The sequence below is a fragment of the Hippocampus bargibanti genome, linkage group LG02 (assembly GCF_051943395.1).
Source record: "Hippocampus bargibanti isolate YZ-2025 linkage group LG02, ASM5194339v1, whole genome shotgun sequence".
Lineage (NCBI taxonomy): Eukaryota > Metazoa > Chordata > Actinopteri > Syngnathiformes > Syngnathidae > Hippocampus > Hippocampus bargibanti.
Window position 1 is genome coordinate 21501205 of NC_142735.1, and position 19329 is coordinate 21520533.

General features: G+C 42.2%; 1 protein-coding gene across 1 annotated transcript; it reads right to left on the bottom strand.

Annotated features, from left to right (window-relative positions):
* Nucleotides 1-1860: 1860 nt before the first annotated feature.
* On the bottom strand, nt 1861-16899 carry pea15 (proliferation and apoptosis adaptor protein 15). Its single transcript, XM_088990062.1, has 4 exons — nt 16381-16899; nt 7996-8205; nt 7766-7921; nt 1861-5160 (listed from the first exon to the last, which is right to left on the bottom strand). Exons 2-4 carry the CDS (start codon nt 8165-8167, stop codon nt 5096-5098), a joined length of 393 nt encoding a protein of 130 aa, XP_088846188.1. The 5' UTR covers nt 8168-8205; nt 16381-16899; the 3' UTR covers nt 1861-5095.
* Between the last annotated feature and the right edge of the window lie 2430 nt (nt 16900-19329).

Genomic DNA, 19329 nt, shown 5'->3' on the forward strand with positions numbered 1-19329 from the left:
TTATTTGTTATTTACTATTTTTTTTGTTCTTTTGACTTCAAGACGGCGCCGCGAGAGTGGCTGCCTTTCCAGCAGCTCCTGTATTTTGCTTTTCTACTTTCAATTCTTTCATAATTTTGCTGCTGTGAAATGTAAATTTCTCCACTGCGAGACTAGTAAAGGCAAATCCAATCCATCCATCTTCCCGTCAATTTTAACCATCTTCCCCGTCCCTGCTGAAGAAAAGCAGGCCCAAATCATGATGCTGCCACCACCATGTTTGACAGTGGGGATGGTATGTGCAGGGTGATGGGTTGTGTTACTTTTACGCCAAACCTATCGATTTGCATTGTGGCCAAAAAGTTCAATTTTGGTTTCATCTGACAAGAGAACCTTCTTCCACTTGTTTGGTGTGTCTCCCAGGTGGCCTGTGGCATACTTTAAATGAGACTTTTGATGGATATCTGTGAGAAATGGCTTTCTTCTTGCGCTTCTTCCATGAAGGCCAGATTTGTGCAGTGTACAACTGATTGTTGTCCTATGGACAGACTTTCCCACCTCAGCTGTAGATCTGTGCAGTTCATCCAGAGTGATCATGGGCCTCTTGGCTCCATCACTGATCAGTTATCTCCTTGTTTGAGAAGAAAGTTTGGAGGGACGGCCGAGACTTTGTAGATTTGGTGTGGTTTGATGCTCCTTCCATTTCAATATGATGGCTTACACAATGCTCCTTGAGATTTTTCAAGCTTGGGAAATCGTTTTGTATCCAAATCTGGCTTTGAACTTCTCCACAACAGTATCTCGGACCTGACTGGTGTGTTCCTTGGGTTTCATGAAGCTCTCTGCACTTCAAACAGAACCCTGAGACTTCACAGAGCAGGTGCATTGATACAGAGACTTGGTTACACACAGGTGGATTCTATTTATTGTCATCAGTTAATTAGAACGACATTGGATCATTCGGAGATCCTCACTGAACTTGTGGGGTGAGTTTGCTGCACTGAAAGTAAAGGGGCCGAATAATATTGCATGCCACATTTTTCAGTTTTTTTTTTGTTAAAAAGTTTAAATTATCCAATAAATGTTTTTCCACTTCACGATTGTGTCCCACTTGTTGATTCTTGAAAAAAAAATCATATCTTTATGTTTGACGCCTGAAATTTGGCAAAAAGTTGCAAGATTCAACGGGGCCGAATACTTTTGCAAGGCACTGTATATATCGCATCTCATTGAAAACAGCTACAAGTACCTCGGTTTTGTCATATTCACTCAATTGCAAGACCCACAGAATATTGAGTTTTAGGACTACATAAACATATTAGGACTACATAAACATTCAATTCAGCATAAGGCACTTTGTTATATTAAGCTAAAGTTAATTCCTAAATTGTATGGGTCTGGAGTTATATGAGCTTGAAATGAGGGCGGCTGTCTAAAATCCAATGCAATAATAAATGCAGATTTTTTTTTAAACTTTAAAAACAGCTGAAGCTGTAACAAAGCGCTAAACATAGACAAAAGGCAAATGCTCCCCCCTCGTGGAAGGGAATAAACATTGCCAAAGGTCTGACCAGCGCTTTATCGGCAACACCCCCTGCAAGTAAAACCCAAACCCGAACAAATTCGGCAATGGCGCTCTGCGTCATATTTTCAATTCCCAAATACATTTTGGAATGGCAGTGATTGAGTTAAACAATACCAATTCATAATTCAGTTCAAATGTTTTTTCATGATCAAATTTAATATGGCAGGCAGGTATATTTTACATGCACCGCTAGGGGGAGCATGAATTTCACCGCTGGGCAAACGGGAGGAAAAAAATGGTTCAGATTCAAACCCTGAACCCGAAAACTGCAAACAAAAAAAGCACAGTGCACACAATGTAGGTTAGCAAATATATTTAAATATATTTATCTTCATTTTAGCACAATGACAAAATGGCATTATTACATTTGACTTGAAGTCATGACAACAAAGCAGCAATTTCACGCTCGGCAGAATAAAACATTTTGTTGGAAAAACAAATCCGGAAGGACTTTCCCCAAACGGCTTGAATGGCATCATGCAAATTCCAGAAGCGCGGGCATTCCTTTTGTTATGGACGACTCACAAATCACCGGCAGCCGAGTCCTAACACGTGGACTGGTTCTGTTACCCTTTGGGAAATAACATTTCTCGCCACAGCACTGCCAGTTAGTCAAACATCTGGGTACGCACTTACAAATGACAACATATTGGCTTGGAATAAATTAATCATATCAAAGGAACACAGTGGTTTATATTTAAAATACATATTTACATAGAGTCAAGAAAAGGAAAAAACAAACAGTCTTTAAGCACGAATAACTTCACCAAATATCTGCTTTTTGGAGTTTTCTTATGTTTCCTAACTTGATATGTACTTGCGATGGAAACCAAGATTGGACATCATTTGTCATTGATATGTTGTCATTGATATACGTCTGGCTCACAGTTACCATGGCGACCGAGCGGGAAGCTGCAAGGGGATGCGCCACAGCCGCGGAAAGAAAACATTTTGGGACCAAGAGAGAAAACGAGCGTACAAAAATAAAGAACAAAGAAGGAGTCGGCTGCTAAAAAAGGTAACAGTCACACAAGATTGCAATAATTTTAAAAATAAGGATGAAAGGTAGTAAAGACAGCATTGACATCCTCGCCTCACATGTACAAGTGTGCTGGAACTCAAAACCGGAGGCCAAAAGTTCCATTAGGGAACGACATCCCTCCACTCGATGTGGTTCAACCGGGAAAAGTGCAGTTTCAAGAGACTCACGACAGGGGGAGACATTCAGAAACCACTCAACTCAGCATGGCGACCAGTTATGGAGTGCGAGTGCGCTCTCCAAAGTCTCTTTCCAATTGGATAAATTTTCCGACAAAACGGGCAGAGAAATATGCAGAAATGATGAAAGAAAAACAAAAATTGTGCTTGAACGTTGGACTGAAATGGTTAAATGGAAGGCTGAAACAAGCACACCTTATATTTCAGAGGGACTGTCCCAAGAACATGTGTCCCAAGAACATTTAAAGCTATTTTTGCGAGCTTGTATGAGTAATGTTCCACTTTGGGGAAATGTACCATATTTCCCGGAGTATAAGGTGCACCCAAAAGCCTTCATTTTCATCCTAAGATGATCCTGCACTTTATATGCAGGTGCGCCTTATATGCAAATTAATATTGAGCCCCACAACAGGGCTGGCAACTACAGTATTTTCCAGTGTATAAGGTGCACCCAAAAGCCTTATTTTTCTTCAAAAGATGACCCTGTGCTTTATATGCAGGTGCACCTTATATGTGAAGTAATATTGAGCCACAACAGGTCTTGCAACTACTGCCAGCAGCCATTGACTCAATTTTCCTTCATAGAAGTAGTGCATAACCGCAACCTCTATCTACTGCCGCGCCGTATAATGTGGTGTGCTTTATATTTGGGGAATTTTTTATCTAGTTTTATATTAGATTTGGAAAACTCTTTCCATTCATTGAAGGTGCGCCTTATATTCCGGTGTGCCTTATATATTGAAAAAGTTTGAAAATATACCTTACATTGGGGTTGCGCCTTATACTCTGGTGCGCCTTATATGGAATAGGTTTGAAAATACACCTTTCATTGGGGGTGGGCCTTATACTCTGGTGTGCCTTATACAGTGATACCTCGGTTTTCGACCATAATCCGTTTCAGAAACCTGTTCGAAAACCAATTTGGTCAAAAACCGAAACAGCACTTTCCATTAAAATCAATGTAAAAATCTTAATCCGTTCAAAGTCTAGAAAACAACTTTTTAACTATTTAATCGCAAAAACCGGATAAAAACTTAATAATAGAGCAGGTCATGTGTAAAATTCTATAAAAACAAACTTTTATTTTCACCAATTTTCTTTCTGCCACGGGGCGTGTTGGCACCTATCCCAGCTGTCTTTGGGCAATCACAGGGCACACTAACTTTTCAAACCATCCTCTGCTTGCTTTAAAATCATACTATTCAGGAGATCTTAACCAAATAGGTCTGCATTTTTGCAAAAATAAATATTACTGCGTCGGTCACAATGAGGAAGATGTGACATATAAGGAAGTGACGTATAAGGAAGCGGAGGGTAGTGATGCATTCAGATGCACTCAGTTTGGTTGAGAACCAAATTTTGTTTGTATACCGGGGCATAAAAAAGATGACATTTTTGGTTGAAAACCGAATGGGATGAGAACCGAGACGTTCAAAAACCGAGGTTTGACTGTATATGGAAAAAAAGTTTGAAAATACACATTTCATTGATCGTGCGCCTAATACTCCGATGTGCCTTATATCTGGAAAAAGTTTGAAAAAACACTTTTCATTGGGACTCCGCCTTATAGTCCGTTGCGCCTTATATATGGAAAAAGTTTGAAAATACACCTATCATTGGGGGTGCCACGTATACTCTGGTGCGCCTTATACACATGGTAATCAAACCCAAAAATAAGAAAGAGCAAACAATGTTTGATTTTTTTTTTTTGTGTACTTGAGTGCACAATGTGGAAATGTTGTAAAAGTGAGAATTATTCATTAGTGGCTTTTTAACTTACGTGTTGTAGTGCACAGAACCAACCTGGTCAATATATCTCCCCAACTGATTTTTAGAATTGTATAAAGAGACTTTGTGGACATTTCCAGCAGTGCTAAGCGCTAACGACAACATAACTGGCAGCCAAAACAAGCATGACAAAAAGAGATGAGAGGAAGAAGGAGCACAAGGGAACACGTTCCACAACCAGAAGGTGTTTTTAAATGCCAGGGAAAAGGCAGGAGCGGCGGAGAAGGGGAGGTGGGGTGGGACAGTGTGAGTTCAACAAGACACACATCCGAACATAGTGCACAAAATTCATTTGCGCCACTCATGTTGGCGGTGGGGGGGCGGGGGCATCCAAAACGCCGGGCAGAATCGTCAAACATTAACAAACAGAATCCATTTCAAGAGAGTACAAATATGTTGTCAGTTTGGTTACGTCTGTGTGTGTGTGTGTGTGTGTGTGTGTGTGTGTGAGAGAGAGAGACCGCGCACGCACGTGGATGTGGGTAAGGGCTGCGTGTCAGCCAGCGCGTTGACTGGTGGTCGACTTTATGCCTTTTTGGGGGGAGGAGCCAACTTGATGATCTCGTCTTCAGATGGCTGACGAATGATATCTGCGACGGCAAGAAGGGGATACAATTCATTTCGTACGGATTATATTTTTTGTCCACCCCCACAAAAAATCTCTTTACCCATTTTAATAGGATGCCAATAAATCCCTTCTAGCCTACACAACCCAAAAAAACACAATTATGTTGTAGTTTAGTAAGGTAAAAAAACAACATAACTACGGATCAATATGACTTCACATATAAGGCGCACCTGCATATAAGACGCAGGATCATCTTTGGAAGAAGATCAAGGCTTTTGGGTGCGCCTTATACACCGGAAAATACGGTATATAATATTATTCTTTCATAGGAACATGTAAAGAATGGTCATCTTGATTTTATGCTTCAATTCAATTCTTTGTCTTGCTCCTGGTGCTCTGGTGTTCCCACCTTGGCCACTGGGAGGCAGTACAACATAGACACGGAAAATGTGTGTGCATGTGTGAGACTATAATGTGATACCTCAGTTTACGAACGCTTTAGCTCACGAACGTTAAATTCGCGAGCATATAATCTTGGCTGGCGGACTAGTTTTCGGCGGAAGAACACCAAACCACACGGTCGAACAGCGCCATGTTGGCCAGCGGACTAGTTTTCGTCACCCCTTTTCTTCGAGTGCGGACGTGGTTTGTTATCGAGTGGAGTACTTTTGCTATCATGGAACCGAAAAAGACCCCACCACAGGCTTGTGTTAAGCCTAAAAGGATGCAAAAGAAAATTACGGTCAAGCAAAAGATCTTCGAAAAACACGAACGAGGTTTGCGTTTGTGTGTCTTGGCGTCACAGTACCATTACGCTAAGTCGACCATTGCTACCATCCTTAAGAACAAGGAAGCTGTTAAGGGTGCGTGTGTGTCTTAAGTGTGTTTCTGTGTTGTCGAAGCAACGGTCCCAGGCAGCAGAAGAGGTTGAAAAACTTCTGTTGATTTGGATTACCGAAAAGCATCTAGCAGGGGACAGTCTGAGTGACGGTATTATCGCCGAGAAAGCACGGCAACTTTACTCAGATATTATCAAGAAGCAACTACATCAACCACCATCACAAAGGTCATGAAGTCCTTTGAACGCCTCGTGCTGAACCACCTAAAGAACATCACCGGACCTCTGCTAGATCCTCTTCAGTTTGCCTACCGGGCAAACAGGTCTGTGGAGGATGCAGTCAACATCGGACTGCACCACATCCTCGACCACCTTGACAACCCAGGAACCTACGCAAGGATCCTGTTTGTGGACTACAGCTCTGCGTTCAATACCATCATCCCAGAACTCCTCATCCCCAAACTTCTCCAGCTTGGTGTGTCCCCTACGATCTGCCAGTGGACCCTCAGCTTCCTGACAGGACGGACACAACAGGTCAGACTGGGAAATATATCATCCACAACACGAACCACGAGCACTGGAGCCCCGCAAAGATGCGTCCTCTCTCCATTGCTCTTCTCTCTCTACACGAACGACTGCACCTCAACGCACCCAGCTGTCAAATTCATAAAGTTCGCAGACGACACCACGGTCATCGGTCTCATCAAAGACGGCGACGAGTCTGCGTACCGACAACAAGTGGAGCACCTGGAGCTCTGGTGCAGCCGTCACAACCTGGAGCTGAACACGCTCAAGACAGTTGAGATGATGGTGGACTTCAGGAAACATCCATCACCACAGCTACCCCTCACACTATCCAACTGCCTTGTGTCAACCGTTGAGACCTTCAAGTTCCTGGGAATCACAGTCTCCCAGGACATGAAGTGGGAGGTCAACACCAACTCTATCCTGAAAAAGGCCCAACAGAGAATGTACTTCCTGAGGCTGCTAAAGAAGCATGGCCTGCCACAGGAGGTGCTGCAACATTTCTACACGGCTGTCATCGAATCCATCCTGTGTTCTTCCATCACTGTTTGGTTCGGGGCCGCCACAAAAATGGACAAAATCCGACTTCAACGGACAGTTAGGACGGCGGAAAAAATCATTGGCACCGCCCTACCCACTCTCGAGGACTTGCACACTGCAAGAATCCAAACTAGGGCGCGGAAAATCCTACTGGACCCTCCGCACCCTGCCCACCACCTTTTCCAGCTACTCCCCTCAGGCAGGCGCTACCGATCCATGCGCACCAAATCCAGCAGACATTTAAACAGCTTCTTCCCCCAAGCCATTAACTCTTTGAACTCTTTCAACAGTAGCCAAAATGGAACTGTATAGTGCCACTTAGCAGTTTTTTTGACAACGATACTAGTGCAGCGTGTTCTACCGGAAACAAATTCCTTGTGTGTCCTACATACTTGGCAATAAAGATGATTCTGATTCTGATTCTGATAGGTAAATAAAATGACTTTATTGTACAGTACAGTTTATTTCTTTAATTACAATACAATAGCACATTTATTATACAAAAAATAAGATATATTTTGTGCAGTTTTAAGGCTTATTTAGTAGAAAATTATGTTTGTTGGGAACGGATTATACTCACTTTAATGGTTTCTTATGGGAAGTAAATGTTTGGAATACGAACTTTTCGCCTTACACACACTTTCTGGGAACCAATTAAGTTCATAAGCTGAGGTATCACTGTATATGTATATCAAGATAGTACACATGTAGGAACGTGCGTGACCTTTATATTTCTTGGCCGAGGGGATGCGTGTGAGCTTAGTGTCGATCTCGTCGTCCGCGTCGATTTTGAGCACGGTGGTGCGATATTCAATCACGCGGGTCAGCAGGTCAGGGCGGCGAGAGATTTCAAAGATGTGCTCCATGTAAGACAGGTTATCTAATGGAGAGACGTTGACATTGGATGAGAGTGTGTGAGCGTTGCGTACCGGCGTACGTGCGCGTTGGCGTTACCGTGGGCCAGCTTGTCGTTCTTCTCCAGGTAGTTGAACCACTCCTTGCAGGAGGTGATGGCGTCGCTGTGCTCCTCGGGGATGTCCTCCTTGCAAGCCGACTTAAGCTGTTCCAGGTCCTCGTTGGTGATGTTGTCCGATAGGTCGCTGAGCAGAGAGTTGTACTCGGCCATCTTCCGAGGTACACGACGCAACCAACCGCAATTGGGATCTGCAAGTGCGTCAAAGTTACAATGGCAAATGAAAACTAAAAAGAAGCACTTTCATCACTGAAAAAAACTGGAGTTCCCTTGATTACACAAGACTTTTTTTCCTTCTGCAAAACACTCTAGATACAATACAATACATCCTAACGTATATAGCGCTTTCACAACAGCTGTAGCAAAGCGCTTCACATAATAGTCAACACAAAGATGGACAGATAGAAAGAAAACAAACTGACACTAAAGCTTAACTAAAAGTGTGTATTGAAAAAAGAAAGAAAGAATCTAACATCAATAAATAAATAAAATACATAAAATAAATACAATCCATAAAATAACTACAAATTTATAAATGCTCACTAAAAATGAAAACATATTTTTAACTCATTCACTGCCAGACGAAAATGTGTCCACTCCAGTGCCAGGGTTTTTGTCATATTCACTTAAATTGCAGGACCCACAGAGTTTTACGACTACATAAACATTCAATGTGACGTAAGAAACCTTAGACTCTCTTCTTTTATCAGAAAAAAATAGTTATTTCCTAAATTATATGAGTCTGGAGTTAAATGAGCTTGAAATGAGGGTTGCTGTCCAAAATACAATATAATACATATTGATTTATGTAGTGCTTTAACAACAGCTCAAGTTGCAACAAAGCGCTGGTCGTCTTCATCAGTGGCAGTTAAAAGAACTCCCGGCACGACCATTCGGTGTCGGGTCATTGTATGCTCTGAATGTGTTTGCTGCACCCTGTCAAGTTTGTTTCATCTTGGCAGATTTTTACTCTTGGTTTTCTTTGTGACTTTGTATTTTTCTGTTCAGATGATTTTGATGTTTTAGATTTTGTTCCTGCTGACTTTATTTTAATACAATTTGTCAAAAACAACCTGCCGCTCCCTCCTGCCTGTTTTTTTTTTGGGATCCACAACCGCCATGCAAACCATGACCATAGGCATCCAAGCAAGAAAAAAACAAAACTGAACTAATTTGGGAATGGCGCTCCACGGCATATTTTCAATTCCCAAATAAATTCCCAAATGGCAGGGAATGAGTTAAAATGGTATACATAATTATATATAATTGTATATTTAAAAAAAAAAATAAGTAAAGGCAGAATCAAAATGACCTAGTACAAAAAACAATTATCTCCCTAGTAGGAGGAGGAGGGAACAAATGAATTCTTTGGTATTTTCACACTTATGTTGCGCTGTATCTCAACTGAATTTCTCAATTCATTCAAGGTTTATCTTATCTTATCTTCAGTCAATAATTTATGGTCTGTTTTGGCTTCTCTTTTCGAATTGAAAGCCCGTGGGCGTGCCTCGCTTGTTATGCAGATTACAACATACTCACACATGGAGAGACAGAACAGAACGTGACCTATATAGCGCGCTTACTGATGCATTGCTCCGTTGGAGGTCGCCAAAGCCTCGGAGAGACTCAGATTCGCAGTCAGATTTCAAAACAGCACATTGGACAAGTGTTTCGTCAATCTGTCTCACACATCTAAGGTTCTGAGTTCAAATCCTGCCTGCTCCCACTTTGCAAAAACATGAACGTTAGTGTCAGTTAAAATGAAATTGTCCTTGTGCGTCTATGGGAAAGCTTGCTTATCCACGGCGCATATAAAACTTCAAGTCAACTTCGGATGTTCTAGGAGGCTTTTGTTGACACGGTTTTTCTTGACAGGTTTTGACAGGTTTTGTGCTGACTGCTGCATCATCCAATGCTGCGTTTGTGTACTTTGGATAAAAAGAAGACAAGAATGGACACAGCAGCTTCAGTGAGTGACGACTCCCCCCCCCCCCCCCCCCCCCCCCAACAACACACACACATCAACATGACTTTACAAAATAAAAGTGATACTCATGTCATTATGTTATACAGTATACTAAGCACAAACTAAATAAATACAATATACATATAACTATAAATACAATACAAACGAAATAAATACAAACCAACTACCCCCAAGTACACACCTCCCCCCTCCCCACACAAGCCCCCGTCCCCCTCGGGGATGACCGTGACACGGCATCCGCACAGAAGAATCGGCAGTGTGCGCCTCACATTCCCATGTGCACAAACAAGTCTTTGTCTCCTCGGTGTGTGCATGAGCTTGCGCGAGCGCATGCACTGGCTGGTTAATGAAGCAAGTTTAAGCACAAAAAAACCTTCAATATTATTATTTTTTTAATTAACATTTGACAAAACTGCTTCACACAGCTTGGCATGATGGATCTATCAGCTAAAACAAAGTCATTGATGTATTTACAGTGTATACAGCGGTACAATGACAGTTACCTAGCAACAGCCGAGGGCAAAGGTCCCTCCTTACCAAATAATAGTGCACTCTTGGCTTCGGTTGTCGCCACGGCAACTGAATCAAAGGCGAAAAAAAATGTCTTCCGGCTGTGATCAGAATCATTTACTCGCTGCTCACTGACATCAGGATGACTAAAGTTGTCGAAGGGATCGGAATAGAAAGAGAAAATTAAACCAACGCATCAACCGCACTGGCTTACGCGTGAGGCGACGTTCATTTTTTCACAGTACAAGCGGTGATTGGGCAGATGCCAGTTTAACAATAAGCATCAGTCTGTCAAACTAAACATCAAACTAAAAAATATGATGTTTATTTTAAAAACTACTGTATGGAACTGTGCCTATGTCAAATCTCTTTAGCTGAATGCTAACATAGGCAAAAATGGTGTTTACATACTCACAGTTAGCATCAATACATGTGGTATTAAAATAACCTGAGGTAACTTATATTACAACATAAATAACAGAGCAACATATTTAGACACTTTCACTGGCATATATTCTTTATCCCCAGAGAAAAGTAACACATATTACAGCAACTTTCTGAGCAGTAGTAATAACACGCACACTCGAGGGAGCGTCACATTAAATTGCATTGCAGCATTAAATCACCGTGCCCAAACTATTTCATGCTTTCATTCATTTCAATAAAGTAATTGTTGAGTTTTATATATACGGAACTATTTTCGGAATGGATTAGCGGCATTTCCATTAATATGACTGGGCAAAGATGATTTGAGATACAAACGTGGTTACCGAACCAGTTGAACTTGCATCTCAAGGCACCTCTGTAAATCAGTTTAAACATCTCCCAACAGGCCGTGGTTTTGTCAGCGTCTGCGGTGGCCGCCATATCGCTGCGAGCTTGCGCGAAGCGCTCGCTAATCCGCACGCGAGAATGTAGGCCAGCGGCCCGCTTGCCATTGAGCAGAAAAGAAGATTTGCACACATCTGTGCATCCGTGTGCAAGCGCACTCTGTTCGGCCTTCTCATCGATGCGAGAGGAAACGCGCCATTTCGTGACTGTTCCGACATCGTCAGCCGTCGCCACGGCAACAACACCCAAGCACGGCCAAGTGGCCTTTTCTTGACTTTCTCTGAGCTCGCCAAGCTTGCTCCCAGTTATGAAGATTCGTTTCCAGAAAATGATGCAAGGGAAAAATGTTATTATTAGTGGGGTTGCTTTTTTTGTACTTTAGATCGTGAATGGCAAGAGGAAGCAGGTGGTTTCATTTGAGAAGTGTCAAGAATGAATTCAGCCTGCCCGCTCATGAATGACTATAAAAGCAGAGTTGTGAAGGGGTTTGTATACAATATGACGAGTAAATTTTTCAGATAAAGTGTCCTTTCCCACCATATACAGTGGTTTTTTTGCAGAAGACAACACCAGCGAAAACCTGCCTGAGGTTCTAAATACAGTAAAGTCTCGTTATATCGATATCGGATATATCGATAGTCCCGGTTATATCGATACTATTTCTATGCACGCACGGAGAAAATTACATGCAAACAGGGTCGGATATATCGATAGTCCCGGTTATATCGATATTTTTTCGGACTCCCTTGAATATCGATATAACGAGACTTTACTGTATACAAATAGTATTTGTTCACACGAGAATAAATAAATAAAGATAGAGATAAACATATTAATAAATAAATACATAAATACATAAGTAAATGAATGAAGAAACAAACAATAAATAAACAAATAAAAATAAATAAATAAATAGCTAAATAAAGATAAATAAATATAAATTCATATAAATATAGAAATAAACCAGTCAGTCAATAAATAAATAAACACACAAATAAAAAAATAAAATATTAAGAAACAAAAATAAAATAAAAAGAAAAGAATAAAATAAATAAAGATATAAACAAGTAAATAAACAATAAGCAAGTAAATAAAGAAAAACAAAATTAAACCATAAATAAAAACATAAATAGCTAAATAAATAAAGATAATAAATATAAATAAAGAAATAAACAAGCAAATAAATAAATAATAGAATATAAAAATAAATGAATAAAAGATGAAGAAACAAACAAAAAATAAACAATACATAAATAAATATAAATTAATAAATAGCTAAATAAATACAGATAAATATAAAAAAAGAAATAAGTAAAAAACAAGCAAGGAAGTAAGTCAATATATAAATGAATAAACAAATACATGAAAATGAATTAAAAAAACACAAATAGTTCAATACATAAAGATAAATAAATGTAACTAAAGAAATATATAAAAAAGTGAATCAACAAGTAAATAAATAAATAAAAGATGACAAACAAACAAAAACACACAATGAATAAACAATAATAAATAAATAAATAAATAAATAAATAAATAAATAAGGGCGGCGCGGTAGTCGAGTGGTTAGCACACCGGCTTCACAGTGCAGAGGTCGCCGGTTCGCGTCCCGGTCCGGCCTCCCTGTGTGGAGTTTGCATGTTCTCCCCGGACCTGTGTGTGTTTTCTCCGGGTCCTCCGGTTTCCTCCCACACTCCAAAAACATGCATGGCAGGCAGATTGAACACTCCAAATTGTCCCGAGGTGTGAGTGTGAGAGTGACTGTTGTATGTCTTTGTGTGCCCTGCGATTGGCTGGCAACTAATTCAGGGTGTCCCCCGCCTCGTGCCCGAAGACAGCTGAGATAGGCTCCAGCAACCCCGCGACCCTAATGAGGAATAAGCGGTATGGAAAATGAGATGAGAGAGATGAGATAAATAAATAAATAAATAAATAAATAAATGAGCAACCCCAGAAAGGAGTAAAAAACTTGTTTTGGTTGTCATTAGTAACTTCTAAAACCAGCGTATCAACAGTGTCTGAAACTCATGACAAAAAGTTAGCGGACACCAGGGCAGACAACTCTGAAAAGTTGCCTGCCTGGCCATAAAGTTGCCTGCCCGGCCATAAAGTTGCCTGCCCCATTTCCCACAACTTGAAACACAATAAGACGACTAATCGCAAAAAAAAAAAAACATTGTTGCAAAGTATAAAGGATTTTTTTAAATTAAGGAAGTCCCTACCACAAATGCAAATGCTGAAGATTTTGCTCCAGTTGTCGTTTGTCGTCATGTTCCACAATGCAATGTTCGCATTGGATTGGATTGGATTTGCCTTTATTAGTCTCGCAGTGGAGAAATTTACATTTACATTGCGTTGTCTGCTAAAACTTTCAAAACGTCTCGGCCCGGGTGGCCGACAACTGCTTCAATTAAAAAAAGTTTTTTTTCAAATCAAACGTTTGTTTTATTCATTAAAGCTTCAGGAGCGCTTTGGAGATTCCACAATATTTTGATGCATTTATCTTTACGCATATGGTTATCTCATTTATAGCACACACTGTCAACAGGGAGCATGTGTGTGTGGGTTGCTCCACACGCACGCGCACACACACACATGCAGAATACAGCAGTGGGGGCGCACGGATGTGTCCCGCGTGCAGATAGCAAAAACATTTGTTTGTAAAAACTTGTTTGCAGCCGGTAGGCATAGAAAGAGCAAAAGAAAAGAACGCGAGGGCTGACTGGCGGACTTCCTGTCAGCTCGACGCACTTCCTGGCGCAGCGTCTGGGAAGAGGAAGACAACAGCATAAAAAAAAGTGTAGCTAATCCGCCCTTCCTCCTCGTGTTTCCGCCCGCTATTGGGCACAAAGAGTTTGTTTTTATAGATGAGCATGCATCAGAAAACTCGTGATGAAAATATTTCCAGAATTCAACCAAATGTACTTTTTGACCCCACTAGTTTAATTTGCTTAATGACTTGTGACTAACATTGAATCCATTTTTAGGGTGGCGTTTCTAGCAATCCGGAATGAGTCTACAGCGGCGTAAAGGTGCGTTTATTTCTAAGCGGGTGAACCCTAGGTGAGTGGGAGGAGCCAAAAGGGCAGAGCGCCAAGCCAGACAAAGACTTTGTGCGGTCACGCAAGCGACGTCACACCTAATTTACTAATCCCTTCAAATTCCGTCTCGTCGCCGTTCAGATGGCCGGCGAGCTAACGAGAGCGACACAACATGGCATCGCTATGCTAATCTGATAGCATTAATCTTTCTGGAAAGACACCCAAACATGCCGACACACTCCTTCTATCCAGTCACTCCAACATAGTTCCGTGACCCCAAAGTGTCTACATGAAGGCCTCAATCAAACTCTACTCATTGACACAAGACGCTCGACCAAAGAACTTGAGTCCAAAAGGAGCTGTGTAACCTGTTCACAAAACGGTGTGAGCGCCTGAGGCTGATGACATCATCATTGTGCGACGACAGTCGACGTACGTCAACGTATGTGAGGTCGAAGCTTCGTTATCCTGGAAGCTTTGCAGCGGATATAAATATCACATTGCCTCTGGGTGGTGGAAGAAAAGGAGGAGGAGGAGGCGGCGAATGTGCGTGTGAGTGTGAGAGAGAGAGAGAGAGAGAGAGAGAGAGAGAGAGAGAGAGAGAGAGAGAGAGAGAGAGAGAGAGAGAGAGAGAGAGAGAGACTAAATGGTGAGAAACGTCAGAACTCGATGTCAAATCATGAATGGGCAAACATTTATGCAAAATGGCTTTGTTAGCATCAAGGCAGGAAAAGCCAGAGAAGGAAGCGTGTGTGTTATGTGTGCGCATAAAGATTGTGGCACACGAGGGACAACGTGAGGAAGTTTCTGAGTGGGCTACTTCTGGATGACATCCAACAGGAAGATGGTCACGAAGAAGAAGGCCAAACACACAAGCCAAGCAGAATTCACACATGCGTGGTGCATTCAAGTGTCTGTAGAAAATATGGTCATAACAGGTGCAAGAAACGAGACACTCCGCAGTTTCCTGAAAGAATTTCCACCACACAGGAAGTCAAAGTTGGCCCGAGTTCCGCCTTGACAGATGCTTTCATCTGGTTCTTGAACGCACCACGAGAGGCTTCCTCGTGATGGATGTCTCTCTCCTTTGTGGGGATTGAACTCAACTCGTCTCCACCGCAAGCACGGCCGAGAATGTGAACAACAAAAATCAAACCCAAAAAATGCTGACTCGTGTTGCCCCCAGAGACGGCAGATCGATGGATCCTTGAGAAGCTGACTCACTCATACACAAACACAAAATCTGATTAGGACTTGTGGGACACTTGGAACAGAAAACCCACAAAGGGGAAGTGGTTTCTAACGATGCGTTTAATGACATTGCATGTTTGTACTTGCTGACTCATTCCCTGTGGTTGCATTGGTCGTCCGTGTCCCCGAAATAAATCAGCGGGTTTTTCTGATTGGCACACATGCATACATGGAAAGGCGGTAATGGCAGTGATCGGGAGGGAAGTGAACGCAGCACGGATTCCGGCAAATGACTGACACCCCGTAGGAAAGTATGCACTTCAAAATGCCACAAGATGGCAGGCAAAACACTACTTTTGTCCAAATGACACTCTTCACCTCACTTCAACATAGTTCCTTGGCGCACAGACAAATTATTAGCTCAACTTGCTTCAAGATAATTACTTCATGCGAAATTTGTTTCCAAATGAAACTCCTCAACTTAAATGAACACAGTTGCAAGGTACAGGATGGCGCCTACCGAATACTTTGGCGAAACCGCAAATTTGTGGTATGCTCTAATTTTATCGTGGTGCATTGATTGCCCTCGTGAGTGTGGGAAAAATGGGACACTTGCGCTCAACGAGAAGAAAAAGAAGAGGAGGGGGAGGAGGAAGCGATGGGGGGGGGGGGGGTAGTCACGGAGACGTACAGGCATGCCAGCTGCCTCCTGCTTTACATTTATCCCCCCCTCCGCACACAAACACACACACACACACACACACACACACACACACACGCACACACACACACACACACACAGTTACCTCGTGTGCGGCCAAGCGTCGCAGCGAGGAAGCTTGGATATCGGAAGAAATTTGATGGCGGAGTGGAGCTTGAATCAAAGCTGGAAATGGGTCAGTCGTTGAAGGGGGGGAAAAAGGCAAAAGTCCAGTGGCTTGAAGTCACAAAATGGGGAGAACAGGAGGCAGGGGTCCTCGGCGTGGGAACTGAGGCTGCGACGTGGACACGCACGCACCGAGCGAGGATGGTCGTGACTGCTCTCCACCAAGGAGAGCCAAACCGGCTTGCAAGCGTGGAAACGCCTCTCTCTCGCTTCTCTCTCTCTCTCTCTCTCTCTCTCTCTCTCTCTCTCTCGCTCGATGTTTATCTCTCTGTCTCTCAATTCTCTCCCTCTCTTACTGTCTCTGTGTATCTGTGTATCTCTCACTCACTGTCTCCCTCTCTCTTCCTTTCTCTCACTCTCTCTTCCACTGTCTCTATCTGTCTCTCTTGCTCATTCTCACTGCCGCTTTCTCTCTCTCTCCCTCTCTCACTGTCGCTCTCGTTCTCTCTCCCTCTAGCATGATATTTAGCCCTCTCTCTCTCTCTCGCTCTCTCGATGTCTCTCTCTAGCATGATATTTACCCCGCTATCTCTCTCGCTTTCTGTCACTGTCTCTCTCTTTCTCTCACTGTCTCTCTCTCTAACACTCACACTGTCTCACTGCCCATCTCTCTCTCTCTCTCTCTCTCTCTCTCTCTCTCTCTCTCTCTCTCTCTCTCTCTCTCTCTCTCTCTCTCTCTCTCTCTCTCTCTCTCTCTCTCTCTCTCTCTCTCTCTCTCTCTCTCTCTCTCTCTCTCTCTCTCTCTCTCTCTCTCTCTCTCTCTCTCTCTCTCCCTCTCTCTCACACACACACACACATCTCTCAGAGATCGTCTCTAAGCAACAGTGGTTCACTCGAATCAGGCGGATGTTTCAACTCTCTCATGACAGACTTCCAAAGTCGAGTTGAGAAATTTTGTACCTGAGACGTGTTATCTCGCATGTGAAAAGACAAACCACAACACCGTTGATCAAACACTTTTTGGGACGTGTAAATTGTTGGAAAAAAAGAGAGTGAGAACCCTTTCTACCTTCTTTTTCTCCAATTCCACGAGTTTTAGTCACACTCGCACACACCCGGACACACAAGCACACATTTTTCAAAGCTGATGTCACCACAGCCTTCCGGCCTGCAAATCCCTTCTGCTGCTCTGTTTTCCCTTCATCACAAGGCCATCACAAACTCCAAACGTGTAACCGGAGCTGATTGTGCAGTTGGCAGCGATAGCACAAGATTTTCAAGATGCCAATATGCAATTTCGTCTCCTTACTACGTCAAGGTTTCTTTGCTCGAAAATATTTTTTTGACTCAACTACTGCTTTGTGCAACTTAAATGTGGATTGTGACAACTATTGTCACATCGGCAATGTCAAATCGAGGCTATTTGTTTGCTTCCCAAGACACCATGTGACCATTAACTCCTCCTTCTCAGTGTTAAACATGAAAATGATTCATTTGGTTCACCACCCGAGGGCAGCGGCCTTAGACGACTCTAAACCACAGGTGTCAAAGTCAAGGCCCGCAGGCCAAATCCGGCCCGCCACATCATTTTTTTCGGCCCGCGAAAGCAAATCAAACTTGTTAAATTCCATGATGATTGCTAAAATCTGAGCCAAAATTTCATATTTTTGGATGTCAACCACAATAAAAGTCATTATTCTTGACTTCAGATTTAAAAACGAGTTGTTCATTCATTTGCTGTGTGCTCTATATGTAATATTTGAAGGGATTTAAACATTCTAATGTGTTCCCCAAATTCATAACGGCCCTCGAGAGGAAACCATAACTACAATGTGGCCCGTGGCAAAAAATGACTTTGACACCCCTGCTCTAAACGGTGACCGCAACAGAGTCACAAGATTCTCTTGGTTCACACACGAGCAAAGAGGAAGCGTTTGGATTCATGGAACAAAAGGGAAAAGGAAGTGAGCAGCAGAAGCAAGAAGTGAGACAAAATTTGAAGACAACATTCAAACGAAGGCAATAAAAAGTGTCGAGTCAATGCAGGAAGATGTGAGACTTCTTGTACAGTGAGACCTCAACTTACAAACTTAATTGGTTCCCAGATAGAGTGTGTAAGGCGAAAAGTGTGTATCTCAAAAAAGAAATTCCCATAGGAAACCATTAAAATGGGAATAATCCGTTTCCGGGTTTCCATAAAATATACTTTTCAACTAAATAAGCCTTAAAACTACACACAACATACCTTATTATATGTATAATAAATGTGATATTGTATTGTAATGAAAGAAATACACTGCATTGTATCATAAAGTCACTTTATTTACATTTGTGATGTCATTGATGGCTTGATGGAATGGCGTTGGAGGTCGAAGGTCAAAGGGAATTGCTGTTTGAGAGGCATATTACATGAGGACTGTAATTAAAGAAATAAACTGTGCTGTAAAATAAAGTTTTATTGACCTTTTTGATGGTCGTTGATGGCTTATGGAAGGAGAGTCACCTTCCATAAGGACTGTTGGTAACTTAACCTCTGGTGCTGTTCGGTCGGGTGCTTCCGCCGAAGATCACTCCGCCAGCCGTGGTGGGTGTGTATTATGAAAATAGTGCTGATTATAAGGTTTATTTTCATAAATTTGAAGTTTGTAAGACGAAAAGTTTGTAAGATAAGGTGTTTGTAAGTTGAGGTCTCACTGTATTTGTGAATTTTTCCAAGAGGAAGTAGAATCTTGGATCGTTTCCATGACTACAGTACTGCTAAAATCATCTATCGTCTTGTTTCAGACCACCGTGGACAAAGTGTGATTGCTATGGATGCCTGGTGACATTATCGAAACGTTCGCCATTGCTGCCAGAAGCAATGAAAAAAAAAACCGCACGGCTTGACTGTACTACAATGGGGCACACCCACCTGGACCCGATGGATAAT

Coding starts and splice junctions, on each gene's coding strand:
- pea15 (XM_088990062.1), bottom strand. CDS start 8,167: ATGGCCGAGTACAACTCTCTGCTCAGCGACCTATCGGACAACATCACC. Junction 7,922..7,995: donor GAACGACAAGCTGGCCCACG/GTAACGCCAACG, acceptor TCTCTCCATTAG/ATAACCTGTCTTACATGGAG. Junction 5,161..7,765: donor CTCGGCCAAGAAATATAAAG/GTCACGCACGTT, acceptor TTGCCGTCGCAG/ATATCATTCGTCAGCCATCT.